The sequence below is a fragment of the Caretta caretta genome, chromosome 6 (assembly GCF_965140235.1).
Source record: "Caretta caretta isolate rCarCar2 chromosome 6, rCarCar1.hap1, whole genome shotgun sequence".
Lineage (NCBI taxonomy): Eukaryota > Metazoa > Chordata > Testudines > Cheloniidae > Caretta > Caretta caretta.
This window is the reverse complement of record NC_134211.1, coordinates 45903955-45920967: the sequence shown is the minus strand read 5'-3', so window position 1 is coordinate 45920967 and position 17013 is coordinate 45903955. Positions and strand designations below refer to the sequence as shown.

The 17013-nt window shown below is 39.8% G+C and overlaps 1 protein-coding gene across 1 annotated transcript in view; it reads left to right on the top strand.

The window, feature by feature from the left end:
* PRMT3 (protein arginine methyltransferase 3) overlaps positions 1 to 15183 on the top strand; it is a 102647-nt gene extending 87464 nt beyond the window's left edge. The window contains exon 16 of the mRNA XM_048854255.2: positions 14511 to 15183. Within this exon, the coding sequence (XP_048710212.2) occupies positions 14511 to 14620 (110 nt within the window). The 3' untranslated portion in view covers positions 14621 to 15183. The remainder of the gene's footprint in view (positions 1 to 14510) is intronic.
* The last annotated feature ends 1830 nt before the right edge of the window (positions 15184 to 17013 follow it).

The following is a 17013-nucleotide window of genomic DNA, read 5'->3' as shown; positions in this document are numbered from 1 at the left end:
TAGCAATGGTCCCCAAATGTTTCAGCCCCATTCCGCCCCCCACCCACCGCTCTGGGACTAGAGTGGCACCATGGCTCCAGAGGAGAGAAGGAGACACGGACAGGAGTAAAGGGGCCGAGGCTGGGGCCACAGCTGGGGGAGGGGCGGGGCCAGGAGCAGAGCCAGGCCCCCAAACATTCCTCCACACCCCCCCTAGTGTGGCGTGCCTCACAGTTTGGGGATGTCTACATTATAGTGACTCTGAAAGCAGGTTTTGTAACTAGTTTGCCAAAACTCAAGTTATTCTTGTCCACCTTTTTTATTCTAAGTAAAATATTATTAAAATTGGCATCAATAATTAAATCCTCATTCTCCAATTATCAAATACACAAAAGCTCCTTTTTGTTTTAATTGAGTTGCGTGAAGTGATAGTAAAGCATTCGTTATACTATTAGATATACTGTCTGCAATGCTTATGGCTGCTGGAGTCTATTGCATATTACCTTAGCAGGAAAAGGGCTGCATTATGCCAAAGCATGACTATTCAGCTCTGCAGAATGAGCTAGTTCAGTCCTTCCTCTGATATCATGCCAGTTTGTATTCTCAAATTATACATCTGTGTATTTTTCTTTTAGAGCGAACAAATGTATGCATATTCTTTTTTACGTTAATGCTGATAATACCAAATACAACTAGACTGTTTTAAATTTAAAACAAAACAAAACAAAACAAAAACCCCACACCTGGATGGGAAAGGCTGGAGAGAATTATGTTTGTGGGGAAATGAGAGAGGGAAAAGATTCAGTATGGGTCCGGAGTTCTTGAGACCAAGTTAATAGAAATTAGTCATCATGATAACCCTGTGAAGAGTCATCTGTAACCATCAACTTAAGCCAGAACTATGGAGTAAACCAAGAAATGTGATGTTTTAACCCTGTAGAAGGAAGCTCTTGCTACTGATTAAATCTGAAAGGTAACTTTTGTACTTTTTCCTTACTGGGCATGATCTGAGACTTGAAGGTGATGAACAATGAATTAAGAGTGCTATCAGCTTGCTGGATTTGTTTTTAATAATTAACAATGCAGCAAAATGAATGAAACTAGAGGGAGAAGCCAACTGACATTTTATTGGCAAGACACATATCTTTTTCCATTTTGAAGGACATTGCAAAGGTGCTGTGTGAACTCCCTACATATGCCAGTCAGGCTTCAGATAGAAAACCCTTAGAAAGCTTGAAAATTCTTTTAAAAAACAAAGCAAAACAAAATGGATACTTTATATCTATTTGGATTGTTAGGGGGGTAAACTGCATTTGTTTCTTGGTTTTTCCATCTGCTGTTTTCCACCCTGTTAAACATTTTTATTAAATTTCTCCAAACAAAAGATTATAAAGAGAGGATCATGGGTTCATGAGTTTGATTTAGGTCCAGACATATGGTAAATAAATTTAATGCTTCCAAAAATAACCTTAATAGTTTCTATGTTGATTTTTTCCCCTGCCCCTATAACAATACATTAAATTGAAACAGAAAATCTGCATGCAAACAAACTCCATTAGCAATAAAACAGCACATCGCTGTTTTATGTTCTTGTTATTGCCTTGAGGTAGAAATAAAACCTTGATATTGTTGGTTTTCCACAATGCCAAAAAGGTTGAGCACAGCAAAGCTGAAATAGGACTCGTACAACTAAACCCTATAAAATTCTTGGTTATCCTTTTACTCCTTCTCCGTTTCCACCATAATTAGGTAGCCATTTGTAAGCTAGCAAACTTTAAAATGTTAATTTTCTTTCCTCAGGTTTGTTAAATTGTAGGAAATTGGCTTCAGCACAATTACTATATCTTGATGCTTTGATTTTTAACCTGAAATACTTCTACATTCCACATTCAGTTATTGGAGGATTTATGTTCTTAAATGAGATTCTAATTCCTATTCTGCCTATCTACCATTGCAATTAAATTCTCTGTTGTAACCCTGTCACCATTGGCAGTTGTTCACTGATCAGCAAAGTGGTGACATCTCACCCTTTTTAAACCTAGTTTTCCTTGCTGCCTGACCCTTCCGGTCAAAGGGGACCAGGCCAATGAAACGGCTGATACTCAGCCTCTTCGTATTGGTTTTCATTCCTTTAAGATCACGTGAAGTTACCTGCCCTGGGGAAGACTCTGTATCTTTCATATTATGTTAAGACATGTCTTGCAGTACCAGACATTAAAAACCTGCTCTCAAGATTTTTCAGGAATCTCTGTAACCTACTACTTCAAGCACTGAGGAAGAGGTTTTCTCCTTGCTGTTGCCGTTTTTGTGCTGCTGAGATGAAAAACGGATGTTAGAGCCCCAGATCTGACTAGTGGAGAATTTACCCTGCCCATAGGCTTTGTGTTCCACTGTTTATGCTCCCCTGTCGAAAACTCCAATGTAGGGGGGCATGTTGGGGTAGGAGAGGGCGGGGCTGCAGCACATAGCTCTGCAGGTGTATTCCAAGCAGCATTGCTGAGCGTATGCAAATGGGCGCAAAGTAGGGCAAGTGGGGGACAGGTGTAATTTAGGCAGCGACCCAGGGCTAACTGGGATGCAGTGACCCTTGCACCTGCTCAGAAATGGCAGGGCATAAAGTTGTCATAAAACCAGCTTACCCTCTTTACCCCTTCCTTGGCCTATCCGTTTACAAAATCTCACTGTAAGTATCTAGTTTACACCACCATGCTATCTGAGCATAAAACATCCCAGTAGCTGATCATTGCTTTCCATCCCCACAATGCAGTTGTAAAATGCTTCTGATGCAGAGGTACAGCAGTACGTGGTCTGACTTGAGGAAATCCATAATTGCTCCACCTGCAAAATCTTCATGAGGATGTGGTCATGAGCCTCCGGACATGAAAGCAGAATTCTAGAATACTAACAAATCCCTTTAAATACATGGCCTCATGAGTTGAGTTTTATGTCAGCAATAGGGATCACTGAAGTGAGGCTGCTCTTTGGCGTTCTTAAGCTGGTGATGATAGCCACAGAAGTTACCAAACTAGGAAGAGATAGTAGGGTGGGTGGCTGTGGCTGCAAATGTCTAGAATCTAATAAAAGATAAATGGGAGGCTTAGTAGTGTGGAAGGAATAAATAGAAGTTACTAAGTTTAAGGCAAACAATCCTTTGGAGGATTTCTTATCCTTCCATGGGTGGCCTTTTGGGGTGAGGGGTGTCATCAGATGAGATGGAGGGTTTAAGACAGAGTTTCTCAACCCATGGGTCAGGACCCAAAATTGGGGTTGCCAGAATGTTTCAAAGGGTCATGTGGCGGCTCCTGTGGCCCCTGTCCCACGGGGCTGGCTGGGCTCACCTCCCTGCTCCTGGAACGGCAGCCTCTGGAGTCCCAGTGCTACTCAGGTTTAGTCCAGCTGTCAGGATGATGGGAGTCTGGGTAGGCCAAATTTGAGTGAGTGGCATTGAAACCCCATGAGCCAGGTCACAACTCCACTCTCAGATTTGATCCAGTTCGGGAAGTTGAGCCAAACCTGTGCAGCACTTCAACCCTGGAGGTTGCACCTCCCAGAGCAGAAAGCCAAGCCCAGCCAGCCCTGCAGCACAGGAACTGCAGGAGCTGACACTGTGCGGTGAGTGGCAGGCAGGACCCAGCCCTTCACACCCAGAAGACAGGATCCAACAGAAACCACCCCAGGGCCTCTACCCCCAGATTGCAAGAGGCCATAAACATTTACGAATGGGTCCTGAGCCCAAAAAGGTTGAGAACCACTGGTTTAAGGGACCAGTTTTCGAGCCAACTTTTCTAAGCAATAGTGCTCATTTGAGGTTTATACCCAGTTCATTATAAGACCCTGGATATGAAGCCCAGTTCTACAAAAAATAAATTGTTTTGGATCTTGATAGAATCTACATTTTGCAACTGTTGTCTGTCTCTGTCCCAGATGATTTTCCTGTTGAAGCAGATTACATTCACTGCCTTTTCATAAGTCATTAATCACTTGCTGTTGGGTCATGAGGATTGGAGAAATGGGTGCAGTTTGCCTTGTGGTGGGATGGGAGAGTAGCCTGCTCTTTGAATTTCCACCTGTCCGTAAACTATACTTTCAAAAGAAGGGAATAAAAGAAGGCTTTGCTCAAGTTACTTCCTAAAACCAAAAGGGTCTAAAAACGCGTTCCCCAGATATTGAAGAGCCTGGTGGTTTTTGTTACTAAAGTGGGGGGGGGGGGGGGAGATCTTTTTTCCATATTTAAATTCAGAAACTGGATGCATGCTCTAGTGTTTTTACATATGAAAATATATCCCAGTTACTGAAAATAAACGAAGATAGATACAGCTCCTTTGAGTTGGAATGTGATTTTTATGCTGGCGTCAGCTCCATGGTAACCTGCTGTTAAGGCATCTTTGCACACCTGTGAATGCGAATATAACCACTACTTGGAAAACTTTCATACAGCTTTTTAGGATGAGACAGAGAATGAATACTAGTCACCACCTGTTAGTAGCATTTACATTTCACCATAAGTTATCGTACCACTTGGGCAACCGTCCACTGCGATTTGTAGGAACCCTACTAGAAATGGTTCCAGTGAAATCCCTCCTAATGCCAATGCTCTAAATATTTAATGAAGGAAATGACAGAAGTTCATGGCTTCAGATTTGTAACACCCATTCAGAGGACACACAGCAATTCTTGGTCTTATATTGATATAAATATGTCGCTATGGGGTGCGAAAAATCCATACCCCTAAACGATACAGTTATACCGACTTAACCCCTGGTTCAGACAGCACACTGTCGACAGGAGGGCGTGTCCCGTTTACATAGCTGCCACCTCTCACGGAGGTGGATTAAGTATGCCGACAGGAGAGCTTCTCACCGGTGTAGTAGTGTCTTTACTGAAGCACTACAGCGTGGCAGCAGTTTTAAATGGAGACCTGCCCTTATTCACCCATAAGAACGGCCATATTGGGTCAGAACAAAGGTCCATCTAGCCCAGTATTCTGGAAAACAGAGGCTAGGGACACCATCCCTGCCCATCCTGGCTAATAGCCATTGATGGACCTATCCATGAATTTATCCAGTTCTTTTTTGAGCCCTGTTATAGCCATGGCCTTCACAACATCCTGTGGCAAGGAGTTCCACAGGTTGACTGTGCATTGTATGAAGAAATACTTCCTTTTGTTTGTTTTAAGCCTGCTGCCTATTAATTTTCATTTTGTGGTCCCTAGTTCTTGTGTTATGCAGAGGAGTAAATAACACTTTATTTACTTTCTTCACACCAGTCATGATTTTATAGACCTCTATCAAATCCCCTCTTACTTGTCTCTTTTCCAAGATGAAAAGTCCCAGTCTTATTAATCTCTCCTCATATAGCAGCTGTTCCATATCCCTCATAATTTTTGCTGCCCTTTTCTGAACCTTTTCCAAGTCTAATATATCTTTTTTGAGATGGGGCGACCACATCTGCACGCAGTATTCAAGATGTGGGCACACCATGGATTTACATAGAGGCAATATGATATTTTCTGTCTTATTATCTATCCCTTTCTTAATGATTCCCCACATTCTGTTCGGTTTTTTGACTGCTGCTGCGCATTGACTGGATGTTTTCAGAGAACTATCCACAGTGACTCCCAAGATCTTTCTTGAGTGGTAACAGCCAGTTTAGACCCCATCATTTTATATGTATAGTTGGGATTTTCCAGTGTGCATTACATTGCGTTTATCAACATTGACTTTCATCTGCCATTTTGTTGCCCAGTAACCCAGTTTTGAGAGATCCTTTTGTAGCTCTTCGCAGTCAAAGGTGCAAAGCATGCAGAGCAGTGGGTAAAAACAAAGATCTACTTGCACGTGTCCCTTTATGTGACCCTTAATGTTTCCTTGTGAGCTTTTGTATGTTTCAGCTAGCCCAGTTATCGCCATCTCTGGGTTGTGAGAAGCCAACTGCCCCTACTGCAGTTTGTTTGTTTCCTTGCCAGCCTGTCAACTCTAATTGACACTTCCTGGGCAGTCTCTGGCTTCTCATTCAGTCACCCCACCCTTTTCTAGTCATAAGGTCCTTTAATTATCTGGTGTCTTCCAATTGATCTTGGGCTTAGCCTTTGGAAGAGTAAACCAGTCTTAGCCCCGCTGGAGTCAGGCATGGGTTAATCCCAAATAAACAGCTTGCCCATTGTTTCCTGAAGGACCTTTATCTGTGTCATTGTTTTAGCTTTTCTGTTTGGTTCCTTTAACAATCCCTTTAGATCTAACCGCATAGCAAGTAACCCATCATAAACACAGGTCTGCCCTATACTCATTAAAAAATACAAATTTCCCAGTTTGTAACAGCTTTTATAGCAATGATGTGTGCTCACCTGGAATACTATGTTCTTTTTGGATTACCCCAATCTCGAAAAGGCCACATCAGTAATAGAGGGAAGTTCAGATGTGGAGGACCAGAATGAAGCATGGAAACATTTTCATATGAGGAAGGAGTAAAAAGATTTAGGCCTTGTCTACACTACAAAATTAGGTAAACTTAAGTTAGGTTGACGTATAGCCACCACAGTAAATACTGCAGTAGTTCATGTCCACACTACGCCCCAACTGTCTTTGGTGTACATCCTCACCAGGAGCACTTCCCCCTGACGTAACTGTGTGGGGCATTGTAGGGTACTGACAGCTGGAGCCCTCCTAATCCAGGCTGACAGCTGGGGCTGCCGACCTCAAGGCAGGTGCGCTCCAGCTGTGATCCTTGGTAGGGAGGCTGACAGCCAACAGGCGATGTAAGTAATGCAGTGTGTACACAGACACTGCGTTGCCCTAAGTACATTGATTTAGCACTAAGCCTCTGTCAAGGTTCCTTCTCCACTCTGAACTCTAGGGTACAGATGTGGGGACCTGCATGAAAACCTCCTAAGCTTACTTTTACCAGCTTAGGTTAAAACTTCCCCAAGGTACAAACTATTTTACCTTTTGCCCCTGGACTTCATTGCTACCACCACCAAGCGTCTAACCGGTTACTGGGGAGGAGTTGTTTGGAAACATCTTTCCCCGCAAAATCCTCCCAACCGTTGCACCCCACTTCCTGGGGAAGGTTTGATAAAAATCCTCACCAATTTGCATGGGTGACCACAGACCCAAACCCTTGGATCTTAAAGACAATGAAAAAGCATTCAGTTTCTGAAAAGAAGAATTTTAATAGAAGTAAAAAGCATCACCTCTATAAAATCAGGATGGTAAATACCTTACAGGGTAATTAGATTCAAAACAGAGAATCCCTCCAGGCAAAACCTTAAGTTACAAAAAGACACAGAGACAGGAATATCCATTCCTTTCAGCACAGCTTATTTCCTCAGCCATTTAAAGAAATCATAATCTAACACATATCTAGCTAGATTACTTACTAAATTCTAAGACTCCATTCCTGTTCTGTCCCTGGCAAAAGCATCACACAGACAGACCCTTTGTTCTCTCCCCTCCCCCCCCCCTCCCCGCCCTCCAGCTTTGAAAGTATCTTGTCTCCTCATTGGTCATTTTTGTCAGGTGCCAGTGAGGTTATCCTAGCTTCTTAACCCTTCACAGGTGAAAAGGCTTTTCCTCTGGCCAGGAGGGATTTTAAAGGTGTTTACCCTTCCCTTTATATTTATGACAGCCTCTCACAGAGGTAGAGTTACTATGTCGGAGTAGTGTGCGATTTACATCAGCGGGAGCAATGTTGTAGTGCAGACACTTACAGTTAGGTTGATGTAAGCTGCCTTACGTTGACCTAACTCTGTAGTGTAGACCAAGCCTTAGCGTTTTGGAGAGGAAATGAAAAAAGAGGAGACATGCTAAAGGTATGCAGTAATGAAGGCTATACACGCTTCCAGTCCTACTTTCTCATAATGCAAGAACAAGGGGATATTCAATTAAACTGGAAGGCAGAAAATTTTAAAACTGATGCAAAGAAATACCTTTTCACACAAGTGTGATTAATTTGTGGACCTCATTGCCAAAAGACATGACTGAGGCTTAGAACTTAATGGATTTTCTTGTTGTTCTTCAAAACGTCCATTCTTTTTTAAATTCTGAGTTATAGTAGCAAAAACTTTTTAAAAATCCTCTTTGGAAGGGATCTAAAATCTTGTGCTTCTGGGTATAAATTTTAAAATTAATGGGGGATAGAAAGAAGTTTACCCTGTGTACAGATTATTGCACCGTTCCTTTCTCTAAAGCAGCTGGCCCTTACTCCTTTCAGAGATGTGATACTAGAGTAGGTGGATCATTCCTCTGACCCAGTATGCAACTTCCAGTATTGGCACTGTGTGTGTGAGTGTGTGTGAGTGTATGTGTGTGTATGTATATGGGGACCTTTCATACTCATTGATAATACAGAGCAGAGTCCCAAGAATACATCGGAAGTATTATCAGTGTCATATCCATAGCATGTTATCATAGGTAGGGCAATTGCAAATTTGTAATTTACCTTCTTAGATTATGTTGGTATGGAAATAGACACTTTTTTTTTTAATCTGTTCTGATAGCAAGTTCCTTGCTGCAAGCATTTACTGCAGTATTTTTTTTTTCTTAGTGGGAGACCAAATTTAAGGTTTTCCAAGGGATGAATAAAAATGCTGGCACAGGATTATAATGAATTCAATTTTGTCCTAATTGAACTGCAGCACTACAGTGTGGTTTATTTGCATCCTACTGAGCATAATAAGAACAAGGTGATGCAGCTCAGTCCCAGAGAGAGCTTCCTCTGAAGCTTATAAGACAGTAGAGCTGTTAAAAAGCATCAGTCATTTTATATCTCCATGACATAGATTAATTGTTCTGGTCTGCCTCCCTGTTACATGGTTACACAGCCATTGCTCGGTTCAGCTGCAGAAAAGGCTATTCAGAAAGGCAGATTTAAAATGGGGGGAAGGCATAGCTGCGCCTCTTGACAGTGAATTACACATTGATTCTCTGGGTCGCTTAATGCAATTAATTTTTTATAAATAACTGAGGGCTCTCTTTCATGAAATCATCAGTAAGTTATTAGAGATGTTCTTCCTCAGAGCTTGCCTTGAGGCTAAATGTCTTCCATTTGCTGGTAATGAAGTAGTTAACTGGTATAAAATCTTATCCTTTTGCTTGACAGGATAGTTGCATTTAAACACACTGTTAAAATGGAATGATAGTTATGTGTATAGAATAACAATTACCACAGTGGAGCAGTCTTGTTGAGCAAAGTGGACAATTAATAAAAGCTCTTCTGGCATTTCATGGAAATAGCGAAATAATTCTAGAATTTGAGAACAAGATTTGTTTTTATTGTCCTTAGGAGAGTACCACTCTGCCATGTTTAAACTCTTTTGTTGAAAATCATTCTTGAATGTGAAAGTATACTACGTCCTGTGGCAAACTCTTGCCATTCAATCATTTTAAACGTGGCTCTGGTGTCAGATTTATGTTTAATATGGTACCTGAGAGCTGCAAGAATAGATTTTTTTTTAATCCATTTAAATTTGAAACAGGCAGTCCCACTTGGTTTTAAACTGTGCAGATATGCTGCCTTTTGTTGGCTCATAACTTTTATTTATCCAAAGACAGCACTATAAATTTCAGCTTTTTCAACAACAAAAAATGTTGCAGATGTTGACAGTCTCTTTAGAAATCCTACTAAATAACAAGTATCTCTAGCTGCTCTGAGACTAAGGAGGATGGGAGAGGAGACCAGGATGCCAAAGAGGCAGAGGAGGTATAAGGAGGTAGTAGAGGTAGGATTGGGGGGGGGAGGGCAAAGATCAGTAAAGGAGCAAGGCCTGTTGGGGGAGCAGCAAAGTAATTAGTGCTTTATGTGGATAGCCTTCTACTTTATTAATGCACCATTCAGTACCATACATTTTTAAGCAGAACTCCTGTTTTTTTCTGTTTAAATTGATAGTACGTGGTCCAGTATATGGATTTTCCAAATAGTAACTATATACACATAAAAAGCACAATTCCATTTGAAACCCTCTTAAAGCTGAAAGAAAAATACTACCTTTGTAAAGCTTTTTTCAGTTATCTTTTTTTCTAAATATTTTGAAAAATGTTAAAGGAGAGAGCTGCTAAAATAACTGTTCATATTTATCTTCCCAAAACTCCAAAATCCTAGGGATAATTCTGTTGTACATCTGATTGCAAAATTTTTCCTCAAAACAAAGGTAACAACAACATTGAGATCCCTCTGTTAGATAATACTGTTGTAAGCCCAGAGATCAAATTTCCCCACAATGTGGAGGAATATCCATATCGGATGATGATTGCTTCTGGAGAGCTGGCGGGGCATTCATATGTAGCATGATGACTCTTACTCTTAATTCTTTTGAGCATCAGAATGGAAGGTGTGATGTGTATGTGCCAATAAACCAAAGTTAAACTGTTACAGTGCATCTAAATGTAATGCATTGACAGTACACATTCCATTTGCAGTCTCTTTTATGAATCAGGACTAAACTTTTGGATGTCATATTAATTTGTATTTAACTTCCAAAGGTGTTGCATACCCACAACTTCTGTTAACTTGGGAAATGCAGGTGCTTCGTGCCTCCAAAAATCAGGCTGTTGTTATATGGGTGCTTAATTTTAGACATTCGCGTATGAAAAGTTTGGATCATGTGGATTAAATTCTATTTTTAGTACAATCCGGCATAAAAGTACTGATAGTATTAAAAAGCCTTGAATGTGGTAATGAATTTATAGGTTTTTTTTTTCTCTCACTCACTCACTCATATGGCCGTTAACCATTATAAAGATCTAGGCTATGTCTACACTGCACTGTCATTGGCGGGAGAACATCTCCCGCCAATGATGCTACAGCCCCTCATTGGTGATGGGTTTTATTTTGTCGTCGGGGGAGCTTTCCCCTGGTGACAGAGTGGCTACACTGTGTGCATTACAACGGCGCAGCTGTAGCTGCGTGGTCACGCCGTTGTAAGATGCGCAGTGTAGACATAGCCCTACCCTGACATCTGCATAACACAGGCCATAGAAATTCACCCAGGAATTCCTGTATCAGACTCATAATTTTGGATTAAAATATGTATGTGCCTAATTTATAGTCTGAATTTATCTAGCATTAGCCTTTAGCTATTGGATCATCAGTTCTTCATGAAATTATGGAATAGGTATTTCTGTACTTGATAAATAATCCGTTTGTTATACATGGGTTTAAAATGAGCTCTCAACTAATGGACCAAGAAACAATTTCTGCTGCATTCATACATGTATTCAAAAAGTTGTTGTAATGAAAATTGAAGCAAACTTTGAAGTAGGCACTAAATGACAAGTATGAAAAGAGTCTCAGCCCTGTACTTACTGTGACAGATGGCATTTTTGTATAGTAGCACTTCACTTTTAACTGTTACAGTACATTCAAAGACCTAGTATTGGTTTCTTTTTTTTTAATCAAATATGTAGGGAACATAGTGCAAGATGAACAGCTAACTAGATGAAATTTGCAGGAATGCTCCTGAATTGGTTAACTTAAAAGTATGTCTTGTGTATCTAGATTTTCAAAATATAGGTTCATGCACAGAACTGTGTGTTCAGTTGTGCATGTGTACAAGTGACATACTTTATACATGCAGTCCTGTTTGCTCACATGCATTGAACATAAGTGGATTTCGTGCCGGGTGTTCCAATGTAGAGGACATTGGATGGTGGGTTAGGACACTTGGGTCCTAATTCTAGTTTCTGCTCTGGCCTCTCAAATGTGTTCATTGATAACTTATCTGAAATTCTAGTGGGGTCTTTTTTTTTTTGTTTTTTTGGTTTTTTAAGTGTTTTGGTCAGTAGCAAGCGCTAATTTGAGTCATTTGCAAGTTCTGGTTCTTTGCTCAAGGAATGAAGATTTACTGCATTATTTCATTTTTTGTTTTTTTAGTAACATTTCAATCTGAGTACATGAAGAAATTTAAAAAGTAAGCAACTGTGACTAGTTGCAATTGTTAAAAATACCTGAGCATTTATGTGTACTGCTTTATTTTATGCAAGTATGCACATTTATTTATAGATCTCTATTCTTTCTGTTTGTTCAAATCCATGAAGCATGGATCAGCTGTTGGTAATCTTTATCACTGTAAACTCACTACTGTCCTTTTGATCTAGGAATCTTCCAGGAAGAAAAGTAAATTTTTCTAGAACTAGAATTGTAGCTCTACAGAAACAGCTATTGTCCACTTCCTACATCTATAGTAAAAACTTGCAGAAATGTGCATCCCTTTAGATACACACTTTAAGCCTTACCTGGGAAGATATTTTTACATAACTCTGGAAAATTAAGGGCAGGATCCTGCCTACAGGCGTATGTCTCTACAAATCTTATACAGTCTGCTACAATACACTAATCTTAAAATAAATAAATAAATAAATAACCATGCATACACGGGTACGAAATTAATAGTATTAATTTGCCCTTATAATACCACTTTTCATGATAGGATCTAAAAGTGCTTCACAATCAATGAGCTTCAGAAACCTCTAAGATAGATAAAGAATATATAGGGAAGTTTTTATCCACTACTGAAGCACAAAAGTCTCTGGGATGAAACACAGTAGCTGTCTAATAGCACCTGTTTAATAGCAAATTCAGTGTGCCATAATGGATTAAGACAAACAGAAAACTAAAGGTAACCTCCTCCCCCCCGCTTACTCTTCTGTAAAGGGCTGTGGGACCTCTGTCAAGATGTTTCCTTGATGTCTTAGCCAAAAAATAACCTGTTGCTAAATGACAATTTTTGTTTGCGGTTTAACAAAATGTAATACTAATTGTGACTGATCTGACCGTGATTTGCCATATCCTGGACAAACCTTATGGAATTAAACCTTATAGAATTCAATTTAATACCTTTGGGGTCCATTGTATTGAAAATGCACATATTTGTATATTATTGTGGGATTGTATAGAACTTCTTTAGGAGGAAGGCAGGATTAATGCAGTCTCTGGGAGATATTAGGAACTTCGAAGGACTTTCTGGGTCAACAAGTGTGAAGTGGATTTTCTAGGAAATACTTAGGGGTGAGGGAAATGCAAATGACCCACCTTCAAATCCATCCTTTTGAAGCTGCACTTTGATCAGAGACCCACTGTCTGGCTGATTTAGTCATGATCTCTTCAAAGAGCCAGGCTGGATAAATGGGTGACTCCCTTGCTCATAACAGTTGTTGTTCAGAGCAAAGGGTATAATGAATTTGAAATCACAGGAAAATCCCTGGGTGGGGTTTGAAGGCCTCTCCTGACAGAGCCCATGTTACAGTTGAGGTGATCTCTGGTAAGCTTATTAGCATGTGTGTAGGTTCTGTATTGCTTTTAGTATGTTTTCTCTGTATTGCTTCCACCTTAAGAATAAATTGGTGCTTGCTTAGAAAACTCTTTGGTAACTTACAGGTGTGTCAATTACACTACGTACTGTCAGAGGAGAGAAGCGAAGCATGCCTGCTTAGATGGACTGTCTTTTTCTGGAATGACACAATGGAGGCAGGGAACTGTTGAGCCTGGAAATACCATAGTCAGGAGGGAGAGGGATGCATGTCTCTGCCAGCTATTGCCTCTCTTGGGTGGAGCCAGAAACCTGAGGGTGGGTGTCCTCGGTGGACAACTGAGGGAGAATATAGGTGTAATTCCCTGAATTGTGACACTAATTATGTTTGTGCAGTTTTTTAATTTCATGAAGTTTTTATTTTATTTAAACATTCCCCTGTAGCACCTGGTTAAAAACAAAACCATCTTAAAAACCAAGGCCAACGTTACTGTAATACAAATAGAAAACACTTGACATACATGGTGAAAAGTGAACTAGACTTATACTGTTCACTTAGTTTTAACTCCTCTGACATGGTTGTAGTAATGTCCCCTGTTTACATACCAAACACAAGGAAGGAATAAAGAGATGTACGCTTCAGGGAGTAATACTTTCCCTTTAGTAGTGTGCTATGGCTAACACAAATGTTTGTAATATGTTGTTAAAGAATTTAAAATTTTAACTTTTCCACAGGGAATGAGGGCTGCTGCTTAAACTCAAGGGCAGAAGTGATACTAAAATGATGACTTTTTATATCTGCTACATTAATGAAGTTTTGAGAAATGCTTCCAGAAGCTATTTCAAATGGCCTGCTAAGCAGCTGGTGTGCAAATCCTCTTAACTGGAGACAATTTTTGAGAGGCTTGGGGGAGGAGAACTCTGTGTGTATGCAGGACATATTGAGTCCTTTGCTATAATCAGATTGTATAGTAATCTTGATTGGAATTAATAGCTCACTGGATGGGTCAAGTGAGAAGTTAACAGGTATGATGAAACCTAACCTGTCATGTTAAGTCAATCAGTTTGACTGGCCAGTTTCATAGTCAATGACTTTACTAATTGATCGAAGTAAGGAGCTGGTTTCAGCACATATCTGTAGCTTTTGTGCCTTTTATTCATCTCTTGTCCTCTAAAACAGGCTCCTCATGCAAACCAATAAAACGAGATAAATGAAATGCTGATGTTCTAATCAAGCCATTTAGCGTATCCAACTTAGTGTAAATGCAGTCATTGTTTTTTGCTCTTGTAGGTGAGGCCTTGAGAGGAAAGATAACTGTCCTCAAGAATAGGAAGGATCCACGGTCCCTCATTATAACTCTTTCAGTGAACAATACAAAACAGACATACAGCCTGCAGTGAAAATACTAAAGACTTCAAGAAATGCCAATTTTATATGTATCTGATGTCAATTTTTCTAAACAAAAATTGTTTTTGGCTCAAGAATACAGCAAGAGTTGGAACTGACTAGCTTATCATTTGTGTGGTCTTGCAAAGGTGATAGATGAGATGATGATGAAACCAAATCTGAGTGCATTTCCTATAATGTGGAGAGAAGGAACGAAAATGGTTTTAATTTAGATGAATCTGCTAGAAAAGTCAGATACGGCTCTGACGTTTACTGTAACGATAACATGCTGTCTGTAAAATTTTAACTCAGCAGAGCATAGCTTATTCTTACTGTGCTCACTGACAAACCTGATTATTCTCACCAAAAAAGGCAATCTTGCACACTTTCTTGGCTAAGATCAAAAGAGGGCCAAATCCTGTGCAGACCTCATTTTTATTTGGAACAATTCAGTAGAAGTAAGTGCTTCAGGATTTGGCGCATCATGCTCTAGTGATGAAGACTACATTTGTTTTTATAAACTTTGTATTACTGTATGGTGTAAATTGCACTTGTCAAAATAAACTACCCAAGTACATTTTGTTATTCAGTTGCCTTAATTTTCATTGTTCATTTATTGGAAGATTAAGAACTTCAAGATCTACAGTGGCTTTCCTAGTCATTACGGAGGTTTTTCCTGTCTTGGTCTGTTGGACTGGCGTTTGCAAAGTTGCACATGTATCTGGGTAATACCAATATCCTTCATCCGCTCTTGACTTCTTCAGAGCATAGTCACACAAAAATGCAGACAGTTGTCATATGTCCATCTTCTACTATTCAACGAAACCAAATCCCATGGAGCTAGCAATGAAGCTCCACTTATCAAAAAGCAGAAGGCAAAAAGTCTGGAGGTTCAGACCATAGGAAAAATGGAGGGATGCAGGTGCAGCTCTGATATGCACCAATCTGCTGGCCACAATACACCATTGATTGGGGGACCAAAACTGCTACCAAGGCTGAATTACAAGTAGAGCAGCCTTGCAAGCGTATTGTCCCGTTTCCCACCTACCCATTTATTGCCTTTCTGAGTTGGGATTGTGGGACTTGATTTGTCCACAGTGAAAATTTTTTGTCTTGGATTTTGTGCACATTACAGGAATTTTACCTATATTAAGAGTAAAAATGGACATTGCTTTAATGTTTAATACTGGATACCCTCTAAAATACAAAACAAAAAAGAGAGATTCAAAAGTCCATGAGCCAAATTTTCAAGAGCTCTGCTCCCATTTAGTCACCTAAATGGGAACAGCTGGAGGCTGAGCCCTTCTGCAAGTCTGGCTACTTCACGTAGGGGCCAAAGTGGGAGGTGAGGTCTTTTGAAAAATCCCTTGAGATTCCTGCAGTAACACTAGCACAGCTGTGTTGTGCGCCTTGTGGTGATTAATGACCAGTTGCAAAGTTTGAATCCAACTTTCCCAGTTCATAGAGGAAGAGGGAGGGTGCTTTATTTCTTTTTTTTGTTGTTGTTTGTTTGAGCCCATCTCTAATGAATAAAATCTGTAAATGTTCCTTAGCAGCATTGTGATTCCAAACAACAAAATTCCATTAGTTCACTGACATTAACTCATTTATTTTAATTACTCTGTCTGAGTGAAGTACCGTGAGTGAATAGCATAAATGACTGAATAGTTTACTTTAATGTTCAGTTTCTACAGTTTCCTACTACAGGTAGGGGTTTTAAAAATTATTATTTTGATAATATCCATTGTAACCCAATGTAATTCTAATGGAAAGGTCTTATAAGTTGATACATGCACACAGTCAATTAAGTGTAGAGGTATAAAGAACATGGGTGCATCAGATTGCAAATTAATTTAAATCTTTTTAACTACAAGAAATAAGTTTTTAGCACTAAATTGTTTTCACTCTTCAAAAAAAACTTCTCTCCAAAATATTCTGTCGCTCATTTAACTCTACTTTTGAAGCAACATATTGAAAAGGGAGTGGAGGTGGTGAAGAGGGATCTAATTAACTTTTTCAACCAAAAACTTTGGCCAGTTATATTTAGAGCGATATCTACCATAGGGGGGAGGGGGAAGAGGCATTTTCTTCAGTTCTTAAAATGAATATATCAGTTTTAATAATATTTTGTGAGAACAGCTCAATACTTAAAGGAAGATCCCCAAGAACTTGATCATTAATGTTGGTTAACGATTAGTTTGCTCGTTAATGGCTCAGAGATTGCAGGCTATTAAAGCGAACAGATTGGTCATTAGCCGCAGTAATGGCAGAATTTGAGGAGAAAGCTACTGTATTCAATTATCTCTTCTAGTAACCCATAATTATTTTTTGTTCCCCCTCCCCTTCAATGGAAAATAGTTTGAAAAATCATTCATTAGTGGTTAACATTCTCTGCAAATGATATGTA